The sequence below is a fragment of the Nelumbo lutea genome, chromosome 2, assembly GCF_056320005.1.
Source record: "Nelumbo lutea isolate HS-2025 chromosome 2, American lotus-T2T, whole genome shotgun sequence".
Classification (NCBI taxonomy): domain Eukaryota; kingdom Viridiplantae; phylum Streptophyta; class Magnoliopsida; order Proteales; family Nelumbonaceae; genus Nelumbo; species Nelumbo lutea.
In genome coordinates this window covers 44,794,983-44,811,515 of record NC_142685.1, presented here as the reverse complement: position 1 = coordinate 44,811,515, position 16,533 = coordinate 44,794,983, and the positions used below count along the sequence as shown (strand labels likewise).

At 35.6% G+C, this 16,533-nt stretch overlaps 1 protein-coding gene across 10 annotated transcripts in view; it reads right to left on the bottom strand.

Annotated features, from left to right (window-relative positions):
- The window catches only part of LOC148870276 (E3 SUMO-protein ligase SIZ1-like), a 47,116-nt gene extending 34,475 nt beyond the window's left edge, over positions 1-12,641 (bottom strand). For 3 of the 10 annotated variants that reach the window (XR_016107166.1, XR_016107168.1, XM_088969498.1), the window contains exons 1-6: positions 12,391-12,641; positions 12,012-12,135; positions 10,173-10,253; positions 9,370-9,412; positions 1,737-1,815; positions 1,076-1,238 (exon numbers count right to left, since the gene is read on the bottom strand). Coding sequence is in view for 5 of the 10 variants with exons in the window: in XM_088969498.1 (XP_088825624.1) it covers positions 1,076-1,238; positions 1,737-1,815; positions 9,370-9,412; positions 10,173-10,253; positions 12,012-12,035 (390 nt within the window). In the remaining 5 variants the exon portion in view is untranslated. Of the gene's footprint in view, positions 1-1,075; positions 1,239-1,736; positions 1,816-9,369; positions 9,413-10,172; positions 10,254-11,813; positions 11,902-12,011; positions 12,136-12,390 lie in introns of those variants that run through there. The other 7 variants (XR_016107170.1, XM_088969501.1, XR_016107169.1 and 4 more) reach the window with 4 other exon arrangements.
- Between the last annotated feature and the right edge of the window lie 3,892 nt (positions 12,642-16,533).

Below are 16,533 nucleotides of genomic sequence, written 5' to 3'. Positions count from 1 at the left end.
AAGAGGATTCTGTTTCCCTTTCCAATGTTATATTTGATTCCTTTTTGGAAGTCAGGGTATATTTAATGGAAACCACTCTATACTACACACCCTGAGGGAGAGACCTGCGCTTGGGTCCCAATCTCTATTGTTTGATCCATATACTTTCGTGTTATCACCTGCCTCCATAGGCTATCTTCTTCATTGCAGTACACCTCCAAAACCATTTCTCAAGGAGGGCTTCATTTGTTTTCTTCAAATTTATTTTACCCAGAAGTCCCAGACCACCATATTTCTTGGCTGAACAGACTTCACTCCAGTTTACTAAACAAAATTTAAAGCTCTCTCTCCAACCTTCCCAAGGGAAATTCCTCATCTTTCTCTCTAAAACCTTGGCTATTGATTGGGGAGGGGAAACAATGATAGATAGTATGTGGGAAAAGAAAGAACACTTTTTATTAAAGCAAGCTTACCCCCTTTCAATAAATATCTAGTAATGGAATCCCTTCTTTTTTATCAGCATTATGGGATCACATATCTTCTTTGCGTTTATATTTGTCCCAAGTGGCAGCCCCAAAAAAGTGTGGAAAATCATTTTAACCCATATAAAAGGTTCAAAACATCAATAAACCAAAACATGCATATCACGGGTTTTGACCAACACGTGCTATTTTTTAGTTTTTTTTTCAAAATTTTACAGGGGGCTGTGTTAGAAACACCTACTCCTGGGAAACATTAAAATTTTCAAATATTTAATATTTCACATATTGGGGCAGGGCAGATATGATACAATATGCCCGATATGCCGGAAATACATGATGAAATTTTGAACCTTGCCCATATGCAAAGTAATGCCAATGATTTGGTACTTGAACTTTTCTGGATTTATGCCTTCTAAATAATAAATTCTTTTGTTTTATTTATCAAAAAAAATAAAGTTTCCCATTTATCAAAAATGAAAATAACAAATCCCTACCCCATGAAGAGATAAATCCACATCTGAAGTTGATTTAAGTTTTATGAGGATAGAAAACCAAAATGATACAAAATAGAAAAATTTTCTACCACAACAGCCTCCAAACAGGCATATTCTAACCTGAATCATAGACTCAGTAGCCAATGAACTTCCACATGGACAACGAATCTTCATATCCAATTGAAAAGAATCATCAACTTCCTCTTTAAGCTTTACATTATTAAGATCAGAACCACTCTGTCCCTTTGATGCTAAATCAGTAGCCCCAGGAACCTGCAATTTTCTGACAAGAACAGGAGAATTTATGAAGTTCAAAGTATCAAGAAAGGGGAAATGACAGCATCTACATAGCATTAAAAGTCTAGAAGACCAAGGTCAGTTAGGATTATTGTGGCTAACTAAAAATATTTAAGAGAGTTGGGACCCCAAGATTAGTCAAGCAAAAAAGCAGGCACAAAAGATATAGACATGAAAAGGATAAAGGGAAAAAGAGACAATCATGCAGTAGAATTAGACAAATGCAAATCAAATTGGCCAGTAGTGATGATTCACATACTCAGGTTTGCAAAGAAAGATAACAAATAGAAAACTATGCAGCAAGACCCATCCATCTCAATATATGCAATACCTTACAAATGCATCACACACCACACATCTAGAATGCTATATTAGGGATTCACCTGGACTGACAAAATGCTATAGATATTTGATGTATGATACATTTTCAAGGGCGTACAAAAAATATACACAAAATAAATATCAAGACAAGTCAAAGGCTTACCTGTAAATATCATCAATTATTTTAGCTACTCCTTCCTTTCCAACAGAATTTTTTCTTGCCCAACCATGCACTTTGGAAACTACACAAAAACCAGAAAACATATAACACTTTATACATAGATCCAATCTTTCTTTTTTTTTCCTTTTTTAGAGGAAGAGTAATGCACAAGATGTTAGACAATGACTACATCTAGGTTCATCACAATCTAAATTATAATCAAGCAATCAATGATTTACCAGACAATGAAACCATGTATAAAACATCTATTTAACCATGGTTACTCCAGGATGGTTGTAGTATAACCTGGGATTTATCCCAAAAAAAAAAAAAAAAACTAAAAGGGGAATCATTAAAATCCATCCTATAGATAACCTGAATTAACATGCACATTTGGAATGAAAAGCAAGTGCAAGCCCATTCAAGCAAGGTGCCAATATTCACATGCACATCTACCATGGGCTGTGGGTTCTTCTTTTAATCAATATTTTTTTTTTTTTTGAGAAAGAAGGTAAAGTATTGTATTAAACTTGACAAAAAGGTAATATTGCATCCACATGCACCTAATTGCAGTTACCAATCAAAGTAATATTGCATCCCAAGTAATAAAAACCAAGTTGCATGAAAGTTGCCTTAATCAGAACCACTTTGCCCAATCTCAAATTTACAGTTCACTTTCTACGTCTACCATGCCACACCATTATAGCCCACAGGTTGGAAAAACCACAAGTGAAATTTCATGGCTTTGTAGAGATTTCTTGTATGAAGTAAATAGTTCTTTTTTTTTTCATTCTCTTTTTGTAAACAAACAGGGGTCTTTGCAGTTATAGAAAATGGGGGAATTTTCATTGTAAACACAAAGGGGAAAGTGCTGATATGGAAAATGGGGGAGATGTCTTTTGTAACTTCCTTTCAACAGCCAGTTGTACAGGGTTTTTTATTCTTTTGAATGAAATACTATACTATACCTTCTCTCAAAAAACTTCTTGTATGAAGTACCTGCTGGAGAAAATGAAGATGCTCTATAAAGCTAGAAATGAAGGCTGCCTTATCATTTATGCTCTCAAAATATGAACCAGATTCCCTTGTAATGGCTGTGAAAAATGCAAGGAGCTAAAATGCTTAGAAAGGAAGTTTACAGCCAGTATACATGCAAATAGGAAAACATTGGAAAGCAACACAACACAGTTTTAACTATTTGGACTGCTTCAAAAGAGTCCAAATGAGACAGAAGCAAGCAACAAAGTGAGACTTTAGGAACATTATGGCAAAGAAAGAGATTTCTGGTCATCTTTCTTTGTACCTTCTTTTTATTTTCAATAAATTTTATTTTACAACCAAAAAAAGAGATTTTGGGATGGAATGGACAAGGGATTTGTTTGGAATAGTAGCCTCAAAGAATAGTTAATAAGGAGTGGTTCAATAATGGCTGAAATAGCTAAACTAATAACTTATTGTTCTGTCTGCTAGTGGAAAAATAGCAATACAATCAAATATTTAAATGTACAGTAACATGTCATTAAACCAGTAAGGAGATCGCAACCTACTTAATGTCTCATTCACTAAAAGACAAAGCAATTAGCCATTCAATTTAGCCACTCCAGATGTTATCGAGCATGACCTAAGGCAGTTTTTGATAACTGCTGAAGTAGGTGCTAAAGTCATGATATGGAAAATTTAGTGTTTTAAAAGCAAGAAACACAACAAAAGCCCTTAGAGCCTTTGGCTCATGGCCAGGCACATACCTGAACAAAGTGAGGCACAATTCTTTGAAAAGTAAAACCAAAAATATAATATATATATATATATATATATATATATATATATATATTAATCAGTAAAAAAAATCTTCACTAAACAAGAATATGAAAATTCAAATTCTAAAAGAAGTAAAATATATCATTCATTAAAATAAAAGAAATAAAATATATCAAAAAGCCTATAAGTTCAATTGGTTAGAGTATGTTTTATTAAACAACAGTTGTACCTTGTACATTTAAGTCCTACATACGCTGAACTATTAGGAACAGGTGTGCATGACAAACATAAATTTGAACGTGTAGGCATGGGTTTGGACAAGCCCAACTTGGCCAGAATTAGAACAAGAAAAAAATAAAAATGAAACAAAAAGTGAGCCTTGTTTAAACATGGTAAACAAGTGGCTGAATGAGCCCTTCATTGCTACAGTTCCTATTGACTACCTCAGCAAGAAACCAATGACTACCTACCCAAACTTGAAGTCTCCACCACTATCATTGCTTCTCTAAACTACCCTCCAGAGGAAACCCCAAATTTGGGGCTTCCTCTTGATTATCATAAAATGGAAGCAGCACCAGTTTCATAAAACATCCATTTTGTATTTGCATAAAGGACCTTATTCACAACACTTACTTTTCCAATTTGTATTTTAACACCCTAACTTACCTGCCTCAAGACAAGAAAAAAAAAAGTGTATCATACGAACACACAAATAAATATCACATACAACAGACTTTTGAGAAGCAGTTCTAGCTTCAATACACGTTTCTAATGTACCCCACATTTTGCTAAGCTGTCAGCCAAATGGTTAGCTGATCTTGCATCCGAATTGAGCTTCAGTTTCTATAGATAAATATCTCCCTCAACATGTTCCTGTATTTCCAAGATACCACTTCCACGTACTTCTTTTAACCAGTTCATGACCCCCCCTTCTAATACCAACTCTCTGTATCCTAGAGATTAGCCACCCTCAGCCTAATAGAATCCCATTAGTTCAGCTTGAGACCCCAAATTGAATCTCCATGTCCAACAGGTCCTGAGTGCAAGGCCAACAGAACTCCATTACACTTGCTGAGCTTATAGGGTATCCTAGATTTTGTTCATCTGAGTTCAGCTTGATGATATTAGAAGCTGAATGGGTCCAAGGAATAATAGTGATATGGTCTTGCTGAAGATGGATGTTCAACCAACTGCCAAATTCATATTAAATGTCATTAGAGGAGAAATGAGTAAAGACTTCCATGGATTTCACCCAATCTGGCACCCATATAGCAATAGTTTCAATTAAGGCATCTTTGCTTTGGGTTTTCTCTTTGAAAATCATAGCATTCCTTTCATCCCAAATACTCCATAGAATCACTGCCTTTATATCCATAGAATTTTGCCTCTCTTCTCATAATTACATGAATTCACTTAAGGGCTTTTTGTATTTGGTCCTAGTTTTAAAATTTGTATTACACACCATGAATTATAATTTATTTGCATGTCCACTTTATACCCAAAAAGATCTAGTTCTGCTAATTATAATCCAAAAGGCTAGTTACCCTTAAAATAGTCATTGTACATAAAAATCTAAATATGGTACATAGGTTTTAGGAGTTGCCAACTTGCCATGTCCGACACTTCTGTCAATACCCAAGACATGTCCACATCCACAGATCATGTATGATTATGTACAAATAATATATCATATTAATAACACATATATAGCATATAAACTATATAAAATGTAGAGATATGTGATGCATAAGTAATATATGGTGAATATTTTATAATATAATGTCAAAACATAGATATAGTAAGCTTAGCACAGTCCAAGCCCATCTTTTCCTACTACATATGGGTGCCAATTTTCAACCTTACCCACTCGACCCATCCATTTAAGATACAGATTGAATATGGGTCAACTCACCCATTGGGTCTAGTAAAAAGGGTTGGATTAGGGTGAGCCATGATACCTATAGGGTCGGTACAATCATCATTTAGGGTTTGAAATTCGAACAATAACCCTCTGCCTCTCCACTCCACCTCTCTGCCACTTTCTCTCTCTAGCCAGGTATCACTGACAAAATAATGCTGGGCTGCTGCTGTAATTGCTAGAGACTCAGATCTATCACTGACTATAATGGCAGATTTCAAGAAACAGTTGAAGGAGAGAGCAAAGGATCGGAGGGAGTGAGGAGAGTTGGAGGCTCAGATTGTCAGAAACTCTGAATCTGTTATTCTTAAGTGTGTTTTTTCTTTAGTTCCAGGTTTGTGATCTTCATTATGAACGTTTGGGTTTTTTGGACATTATCATCTCAGGTTGAGATTCAAAATATTTTTTTAAGACAAATAAAGAAAGTTTTATTGCTAAAAAAAGAAAGTACATCATAACTAGGTGACAAGAGGTCACCCCCACCAAACTACAAGTGAAGCAAAACAGAAACCACAAAAAACAAAACTTCATAGAAACAAAAACATAGACATCAGAACTCCTTTTATAAATTCAGAGAAATCCAGAAATCCTTTATGAGACTCAAAATCTGCTATTAGTGTGTTGTTTTCTTCGTTCTTGGTTTGATGTTTGGTCTTCCATTATGAATATCTGAGTAGATCAAGAGAATCCAAAACTTAGATCAGCTAGTATTTGTTTCTTTCTATAATAGATCAGAGAATCCTTGACATAGATCAAAAGAAACAGATATATAGATTGTTTAGGCTTAAAAATTCTCTCTCTCTTTGAAATTTTACCACTATCTGGGTTTCTACAATTTTTGCTTTTTTTGGCTGCAATATATCATTTTATTTTAAAATTTTTATCAATTTTTTGTTTTATTTACAATTTTTGTTCTGGGGTTAAAATATATAGTTTTTTTATTTTTTTATCAATTTATATATTATATGCAATTTCTATTTGTTTGGTTGAAATGTATATTTTCTGAAATTTTTATCATTTTCTGTTTTTCTGCAATTTCTGATTTTTATCTGATATATATATATATGCATGTATATCATTTTTCGGGTAAGTGGGTCTTAGTGGGTGAACATTAGGGTGGGTTGCAACCCATTAATATGCAATTACCATGGGTCACTAATGGGTGTGGGTCATTGATGAGTGGGTTGGTCTTTCAACCTGCATCCAACTTCCAACCCAACCCAACCCACCCTTTAAAAAAATAAAGAAAATGGTAAAATATAACCCAGCCCACCCATTTGCCACACCTACTACTATAATCAGGCTGTGTTTGGGCCCAAGCCCAAAGTTGTACAGTGCAGGCTGGTCCTAGTTTTTTTTTTTTTTTTTATCAGCAACCACAGAAAAATTCTTTCCTTAAAAATTAAAAGAGAGGAACACAACAAGAAGTTTTTAGAAACTACAAGCCCAGTACAAGGCAAGCCACCTAACCCTTATTACAATTGTACCCAGTACACATGTCATTATGCTGTTTTTGAACCCCTTCCTAAGCTGCCAAGTCACCCCCTCGCCCTTTTACAACCAACCCACACTTATCTTCGAATCATCATCAATAATCAAACTACCTATCCCAGTTCTTTGGTTTTCTCAACCCCATAAACTGCTGCCATAAATTCTGCTTTAACCAAGTCACCTTGCTCAATTGGGCCTGAAAACAAGGCTCAAATAATGTCACCCTCATCCCTAATAATCCCTCCAATTCCCGAGGGACCCAAACTACCGACATTACTACCATCAAAGTTCAGTTTCTTCCAGCCAACCACTGGGGGTGACCAAACACCTCTAGAATTTTAGTTTCCTATCCAGAAGAAGTCCTCCACTTTAAAGTCTGAAAGGAGTTTCAAAGTTTTTACCCAATGTGCAACTCTAAGGGTAATGAGTTCAATCACTGTCTTCAAACTCCTCTGCTTCTCCCTGAATATTCTTGTATTTTTTTTCCACACTGTCCATTGTCCAAATCACAGCTGCCCTCATACATCTCTACATAAGCATGCTCCTATTTTTTGTGCATCTCAAAACAAAAGGGCTTAACAGTCTTTCCAAACTAGCAGGGGAGTGCCACCTGCAACCAATAAGAGAAGAAAACCATTCCCAAATACAAAAAACAAAGGGACAGAAGATTAAGAGATGAAGAGCAGTCTCACCATACAGTTTACACAAGAAACACCAATTGTTAGACAAGGCCCAATTTGGTCTTTTCCTTTGTAGCCAAGTATTAATGCACCTATGGAACAATTCCCAGCAAAAGGCATTGACCTTTGGAGGAATAGGGAAACAACAACATATTTCTTTTATAGGGAAGGAGGGGGGGCATACAATGGAGTTAAAGAAGGATTTACAAGAAAACTTCCCATCATGGGTAATAGACCACAAACGAGTATCTCTCCCCTCAACAACAAAGACTACAGAGTCCAAGACACTCATCAAATTAGACACCCAATGGATTTCCGATTCTCTAAGATTCCCAGCGAAGGCCAAATTCCAATTCAAACCAGAAGAAGAAGATTCAGGTTGTAAAAAATAAGCCACAGGTCTACCTTTGAGATTGTAAAGAACAAAGAGGGAGGGAAAGACATCTTTCAAAAGGGACTCACCTACCCACACATCTTTCCCAGAACCTTATCTTACTACCAGAAGCCAAATCATACCTCACATGATTAAGGAAAGAAGGAAGGATGCCATGAATAGTTTTCCAAGGTGCATCTAGAGTAGCTCTTTGCAGACAACCAGCATCCTAGCCATTTCTTGGCAGCCCATGAATACTAGCCACAACTCTATGACAATCTCTCATTTTCCACAGGAAAGCACCATAGGCACTTACTCAAAAGGATCAGATTTTTCATACTCACATTGCCAATTCCCAAAACCCCTTCTTCCTTCTTTTTATTGTTTTCATTATTGTGTGAGGCATCCTGAGGACTAATATAAAATAAACTAGGAGGTTAGCTAGAGTGGATTTAATCAACATTAATCTCCCACCCAATGAAATGTAGTTCCTTTTCCACCCGGCCAGTCTCTTCTCAATTCTTTCTACCACTGGACTCCAAAAGCCAACCAAGCTAGGGTTATAACCAAGGGGTAAACCTAGATACCTTAAAGGCCACTCCCCACTCACACCCCAAAGTCTTTACCATAGACCTTAACTCCTCTTCTTCTAAATTGACACCTGTCACTACCTAGTCATCACACACACAAGAAGCATCACTCAGGAATTTTATTTTGTTAACCCCCCAATTAAATGGCTAGGGAAGATACATATTCCACCAAAGTTCTAAAAGAAGGTCAAATTCTAAATTGGGGAATCAAGAAATTGATGCCCCCTAAAGTTGGTATAAGGTAGGAATCGATCAATTGAAAATTGATTCAACTCTCTAACTTCAATACCTTCACATGATCCACTTTTGACAAGCAGAGCCTCTCATCCTGCATCACAAGAAATCAAGCACATGCTCTACAAACATCCCTAGGGTGAGGAACAAATTCAAAAGATGGTCCAAAACACACAAACAATGAAGTAATGATAAACAACTAACTCTCCAGCTTGCACATGACATAAAGCATGCTAGGCAAGTTATATCACTCTACATATTTTAAGTATTAATACTGTAAAATATAGTTAAAACTATCCCTGCAGTGTCCAGCCCCATATCAGTTATATATTGCATCTGACACAAGTAAGCTAGGCATGTAGAGATACCCAGGTATAACAGTGTCATCATCATCATCTAAGACTTCTCCCAACTATATGTGGTCGGCTTCATGATTATAGACTTTATAGTGTGCAATAAATAATTTTGGTTAATTTGTTGGGTAACAAAGCAGCACCATAAACCATAAATTAGCATTATTCATGACAAATAGTAAGGCAACCATATTCCATCCACAAAAGTTAAAAGGTTAATAGTGGATCCAAGTTGTTACCCTGGTCATCAGACAGCACAGCCAAAATTCTGTCCACAAGATCCTGCACAATATTAACATAGAATAAGTAATTTCAATCCAAGAGAACTCCATGAGGAAAGAACACAGCTGAATTTGATAAAGGTCTCATGCTTTGGATGCTGGACCAAAGAATTCACAATTCAATAGACATAAAAAGTTGAACTTCCAGTGCTTGGCATCTTTGTATGTAAACAATTATATTGTTCTTTATATCAATCAATAGAATTTCAGGTGCTAATAAAAAAGGCTTAATTTCCAAGAACAAATGACTCTAAAAATGTTCATTGGACACGGCAGAAGCATTTAAATTAAAGATAGTTTTTCAAGAAATAATTTCCTAAAACAAGAGTTTAGAAAAGCATAGTCATGTCCCAAATCATATAGAGGACTTCACCATATTATGTTCCAATAATGTAAATCATAAAATTAATTTGCCAGGAATTATATAATAAGGAGCTGAAATGATGATGCTGAGGTTAATGGGTGGGAAGATTAGGAAGGCTGCAATAAGAGAAGTTTTTATTGTTGTCAGCCTCCTTTTCTTTCTTTTGGGGAAACTTTTAACCTTGTTAGACATTTTTAATTTCACCGTAACCCATAGGAAACTGTTCCACTGCTATAAATTTGTTCTTCCACATTCAAGCAGATGACCACTCGTAGATTTTTCAAAGTTAAATCAGAAAATGCATCATGTGAGGGTAAAAGACCACTCGTAGATTTTTCAAATAAATTCCAAAAAAAATATTGGAGAACCAGAAATAAAAGTAACTCTAGCCACATACCTGCTTCTTCCCTTGCTTTGCAAGACCTAGCTGACTGAGAACATCTTTAAGCTCTTTTATCCGGAAATATGCCAACTTGTCCTGAAACACAAGTGCAAGGTAGTGGTAATATACAAAAATGGATATTAACAATATTGGTGTAGTGGGACAACAGGTAAAAGCAACCGTGCAATTATCTCATTGGTTGACCAAGTAAGGCCAACCAATGAGATAAGCAAAAAGAACTTTAGAAAGAAAACACCGCATTGCCTAAAAAAATGGGCTTGTTAGGTGTGCTTAACAAACTTTCTTTTCTCATTTCCATTTGATTAGCAATATTTTGTTTGGCATGAAGGTATGATAAGATGCTTGATCCTATTTCTTGTACTTCAAATCTTAATGAGGATCATGGTTCAAAGTATCGATGATACACCTCTGCGTATTGGCAGAGGCATATCGGTACTTTGAACCATGCAGAAATATGTTTTTTTTTTCAAAATTTGGTTTTTGGGTAGTTTAATACCCATATTTTTCATTAGAAAAATAGTGGGGTACAAAATACCAAAACAGGCGTATCGAAACCAAAAGATACGATATGATACACCCAATACGGGGCATATCGTATCGATTTTTTGAACCTTGATGAGGATAAAGAAATCTTAAGTGTTAAAATTTGCATTTCAACTAAAGTACCCATGTTTCCAAAAGGAAGTCCACTAGCAGTAATCATCATCGTCATCATCATCATCATCCAAGCCTTATCCCAACTATATAGGGTCAGTAACATGAATTCTGCTTCGCCATTCCAATCTGTTTAATGTCATATCCATTGTTAAATTATTGGAACTTAAATAATTTCTATAAACTATTCCAGCCATGTCCTTTTTGGTCTACCCCTATCCCTTGTAGCCCCTTCGACTTGCAAAAAATCACTTCTTCTTACAGGTGTTGTTGGTGATCATCTATGCACGTGACAAAACCATCTTAATCTACTTTCTTTCATTTTATCAAAAATTGGAGCTACTCCTTGGTTCTTTAAAATGACTTCATTTCTGACCCACATATCTTCAACTGAGGGTAGTTGTTTTACAACTCTAATCAGGTAATAATGCTAGCTCTGAAGAAAACTAATTGGGCCTCGAAAGACTCTTCAATGTTGCTTGAAGATGATGAGAACTGCATATATGTTTTTTAAATGGTTCATTGCATGTTAAGCGGTTTCAATTTGTAAACTGGCATTTCCCCATGAATTTCACTTCAAAAATTCAGTCAAGTTCATTCCTTTGGAATCAAATTAGCTCACTCGTCAAACTATTTGAGGAAAGTGTTCCGTGTTTATTAAACAAAATAAAGATAAAATGTTAATGAGTTATCCAAAAGGACACCACACTAACAGTTGTCCCAACATTCACTAAGTACATGGAAATCTAAAAAGCAAACAGTACAACTAATTGTTAACTCCAAGCTCACTTACAAACCATCTAAGTTAAATGTCTCATGTTTATTAAAAAACAAAAATAAAATTTTGTTGAGTTATGAAGGACACCACAGAAACCTTTGTTCGGTCATTCACTGAGTATTGAGTACACAGAAATCTTAAAAAATAAATAAATAAATAAAATCAAGCAGTACAACCAGACGTTAACTCTAGTAGGTCTTAACTGTTAACGTCCTTTAACCAATGCAAGTGGCATGAACTAATTTATCTGACTCGTGGCACTGGGATACCACCAATGACGTGAACTTATTGCTGCAAACAGATTTTTCCACAATTAAAAGCTAAATTAAAACCTAAGAAACCAACAAAACCTCGACGAGTCGAATCACATAATCAATAAAAAATAAGAAAATGTGAAATACCTTGCAACTAGAAACCAAATCCATCTTGACGCGTACCCGAACAAATCAGAGCAACCGAGGTCCTGCAGTAGACCGTGAACCGAAACAACAGGCGCTCAGCATCATTTCAGGCCGCAAAAACGGACTGATCAAATTTTACAAAATTACACAACAATCAATCAAGCAACATAAAAATAAAAAATAAAAATAAAAATTGCAAGCCAAAAACTATAAATCACCATATATGAAAAACCAAAAGGAAATATAAATTAAACAAATGAATAAAAACGGCAACAGAAAACATAAATTTAGAAACCCTAGAATCAAAGGCAACAAGTAAATAACTGCAAGCCCTAAACAATTCTAAGAATGGAATGGATAGAAGCTCTGTGAAGCGTACTCAATCGGGAAAGACGGAGAAGACCAGTTCAGGACTACTTGAAAAGAAAATAAGAGAGAATTTATGTTCTTCGTCGATAAGTTGATCGATTTGTCACGCCGACTTCTCCCATCGATCGCGTTTTTTTATTTTTTATTTTTATTTTATTTTTTTATTTTTTTTTTTTTTTGACCCGGCCGTGGCCGGAGCTAGCCCCCACCTCCTCCAATTACAATGTAGCGGACGCGTAGCCGCTCATACATTTGGATTTTGCTTCCCTTAACAAATCCGCTCTTCTTTATAGGAAACGATTCGCGCACATCCCATTTTTTTTATACACACAGACTCGACAACCAAACGGACCATTACATTTTTTTTTCTAAGATAAGAAAGCCATTACAGCATTACTTGTAACGGCTTCTCATTTATAGTGGCTAGCAACTTCAGCAAAATGGGTGTATATTGTATTTGATTCGATTGTACACGACGACTTCGCATCCACTGACCATCACCTCACGTCGTATGTTTAGCCCAATAGCATTCTTCCACGTGGTTTCCACCGTAGATAATAAAACCACGTCGACGTCGTCCATCCGAAAACCTTGACCGCTTATGATTACATGGGTGACGTCTGACGTGACTTTGTTATCTACAATGAAAAGAAGGAATAATAGTGAGCAAGAATTACTAATGGCGCCATGCCACCAACAAAGGTTCAAGGGGTTGTTTGGCAATTACTTTTAAAGTTGATCTTTCGACAGCAACATATCCAAAGACATAATATTTTTTTGGGGGAAAATTCCTCATCAGTATCAGTACTTTAGCTTTAGTGATAATTTAGCTCTCAAACTTTAAAATACGATAATTCAATATTTGAACTTTTAAAATGTGACAATCCGGTACCTATCACTAATCAACCATTAAGTGACTTTGAAAAATAAAAAATGTCCCAAGAATCTCATCTAACTTTTTTTATCAACCATTCAAACATTGACAATAAAATGAATAGTCCTAAATTCTAGAATTTTCTAAACAATCATCAACTTTTTAAAATAGAAGAGGTTAGGACATTAGGGTATTGATCGAGAATTTTCCCTTTTTTTTAGATTATTTTTCAAAATCAAGAACAAGTGGTGAGTCTGGATCTTTTCTTCACATAGCGCTTCTCACAATATGTTCTAGTTGCACATTAGGAACATCTTCCATATTTGTATTTATTATTCATGGGGAGATGTTCTCAATACATGGTGGAGTGTGACTGTGAGGTCGGTGTGAAGAGCAGATCCTAATTGGTGGTAACTGATAAGTATCCTGATCTAACTATTAAATGAAAGAGTTTAGGTGTGGAATGAAGAAGCTCCCCTGCTGATTTTGGCCATTTTGGGTTTTTATGAATTGTTTGGGGTGCGTGATCTCTCTTGTTTTCTATCTTTCATTGTCAAACAAAAAAGAAAAACAACTTTTGATCTTTGGAGTTTTGAAAGCCCAATAAACCATGGAAAGACTTCCAAATGCACCTAAAGCTTCGTGCTGATGAGTGACCAGGATTTTTTTTGGTAAGAAATGAGTGGCCAGGATTGGCTAGACCACCTTGCATGGACCAAAAGAACAAAGGAGGAGGCCCATATAGATGGAACGTCCCACCATTAAAAGCATTTCTCCCTTATTGTTGGATGGCACCAAAATTGAAAAGATGGTCAGGTGATTTATGATGAATACATTAACATTACAAAGAAAAAATGGACGCCAATTATGCAGTTGAGATAATTTGATTATCTTTAGTGGCATCCACTAAAGTGATTTTACAGAAAAGTACGAACAGGCCCAATGCATATTTCTGAATTCCACTACAAATTTATAAACATTCAAAAAGCAAAATACCCTCATTCTATGCACCAATACCCGCTCGTGAATTGGCATCAATTCCAAGTTGACACCTACTCCAACTATACTTTGAGCTTAAAAATTCTGACCCTGGACTGAACCGTCATTCTCCCTTGATTTTATTACTTCCTGTCACAATGCCACCTCTTGACCAGGCTACAACTACCCAAATGTCCAAATAGCCCCGATTATAATGGTCCGGGTCCACAAATTTTTGACCAAAACATAAGCACTCGGATCCAACTCAAATATCAGTAGAGGTTATATAGGAGAGAAATTAGCAAATGCATTATTTTTCTTCCTGATTCGACTATGATACCAAAAAGATATGATATCGAAAAAATTATAATCAATCAACTGATATCATAAAAAGAGGTTACCAATCAAGTGGTATTCTTTACAATCCATAATAATGCTTTGGGTTAATCAGAACAATGTATTTCCATAAGGTGAAATTATAAGCATTCAATGTTTTTTTCTATCAATTTCCATATACCCTTTGATTAGTTTGGAGGATCTGGTACTCCAGTTTTTGACCCATTTGCGGCATACCAGGCTCAAACTTGATAAACCATGGAACTCATGATTATAACAGGGGAGTTCCAGGTTTCCTGCCCATTACAACTCTACCTACACCTACCTAGGGGTATTCATTATATGGTTTAAATCGCAAAGCCGAATCGAATCAAATCAAATATGTGGTTTGGTTCAGTTTATACCTATAAACGGTTTGGTTTGGTTTGATAATTTTCTAAATTGCGATTTATGGTTTCAGTTTATGGAATTTTATAAACCGAACCAAACCGTAAATTGAAATTTTATACACATATGAATGTATGATATATAAATATTATATATAATATATCTAAATGGAATGCGTAAAATTATAAATATGTAAAGAACTCTTTATTTTTATAATAAAATAATAAATAAAAGCTATAAGTTGTACTTTTTAGGGAGCTATTTAGGCTTTCTAATTAGGTTAAGCCCAAAAGAATCAAAGAATGGTCCAAAGTCTCCAAACCGTATTAGAAACCACACTAAACTGTAATAAAATAGTTTGGTTTGGTTTGAATTCTATACTAAAACGCTTTGATTCAGTTTAAAAATTTCTCAAACCGAACTTACCTATTTGGTCTGAGATCTTCTCCAAACCACACCGAAACCGGACCATAAACACCCCTACACCCACTCATATAATATCACAGTCACACATGGGGAACACCTTATCCTCTTACTTGGTATTATGCGTATTTTGGGGGTAGGTGTGGGTAGAATTCCTATGAGCCGAGATTGAGTCCCACGTGTGCGCATAAAATGGGCCAATCCTCCTTAATTTTGCCTTGTGTAATATTTGAAGCATATAGCCACTAGTAATCCAATATCTTGGTAACCTGATGGACACAGCATGTTTGCAGCAAATCCAATTTACTTTAGATTTCGTTGGGCACATCCTTTATAATCTTAAAACTGGTAGCTGCAATCCCCCTCAAAAATCTGAATTGCGGCCCCCTCCTAGTCTACTAGTAGCCCCCCTATAAATCACATCCTGCCCGTGGATTTAGCATCAGTCCGTGGTCAGGATTCAGTCCACTCCTAGAGTGGAGCTCTAGATTTCTAGGGGCAGACTGACCTATAAAAAACCCAAAATAAAAGGCATTAAAAATTTTAAATGATAAAATTATAATTGATATTTTTTATGATACCTGAAAAACTTTAACCAACGTAATTTTTTATCTTTTTTTTTGGGTTCCATGTGGACTATACAATAGGGGATAGCGCATCTCACATACCCACAAGGCCATAACCACCCCAACGGCCCAACACAACACTGGCGAGGATAGGATTCAATCTCAACTCAAGTATCTAAGACAGCCATCCAAAGACCTTATCAAAGTCAGTTGGTAGCTTCAAAACCCATGTGAATTTGGATGTACACTCGCCAATTTAATGATACTGGTTGATTAGTCTTTTTAGTACCATACATTTTTTGACTAACAATTACAGTTGTGATCTGGCATTCATCCAAACAGCACCCTTCTTTTTTGACAAACAATTAGAGATATTATGTTATGTCTCTTATTTTGGACATTTCAATGTGATGCATATTTAGGGCCCATTTGGGAGGGCTCAACTTTAGTTTATCAGCTTTCAAGAAACTACTACAAGAGGCTTGCACAAAAAGCCATCTAAATGGCTGTAATATGATCAAATATGGTTGTTAGATCTCACTCTATGATTATATATATATATATATATAGGATATTATCTAAAATTCAC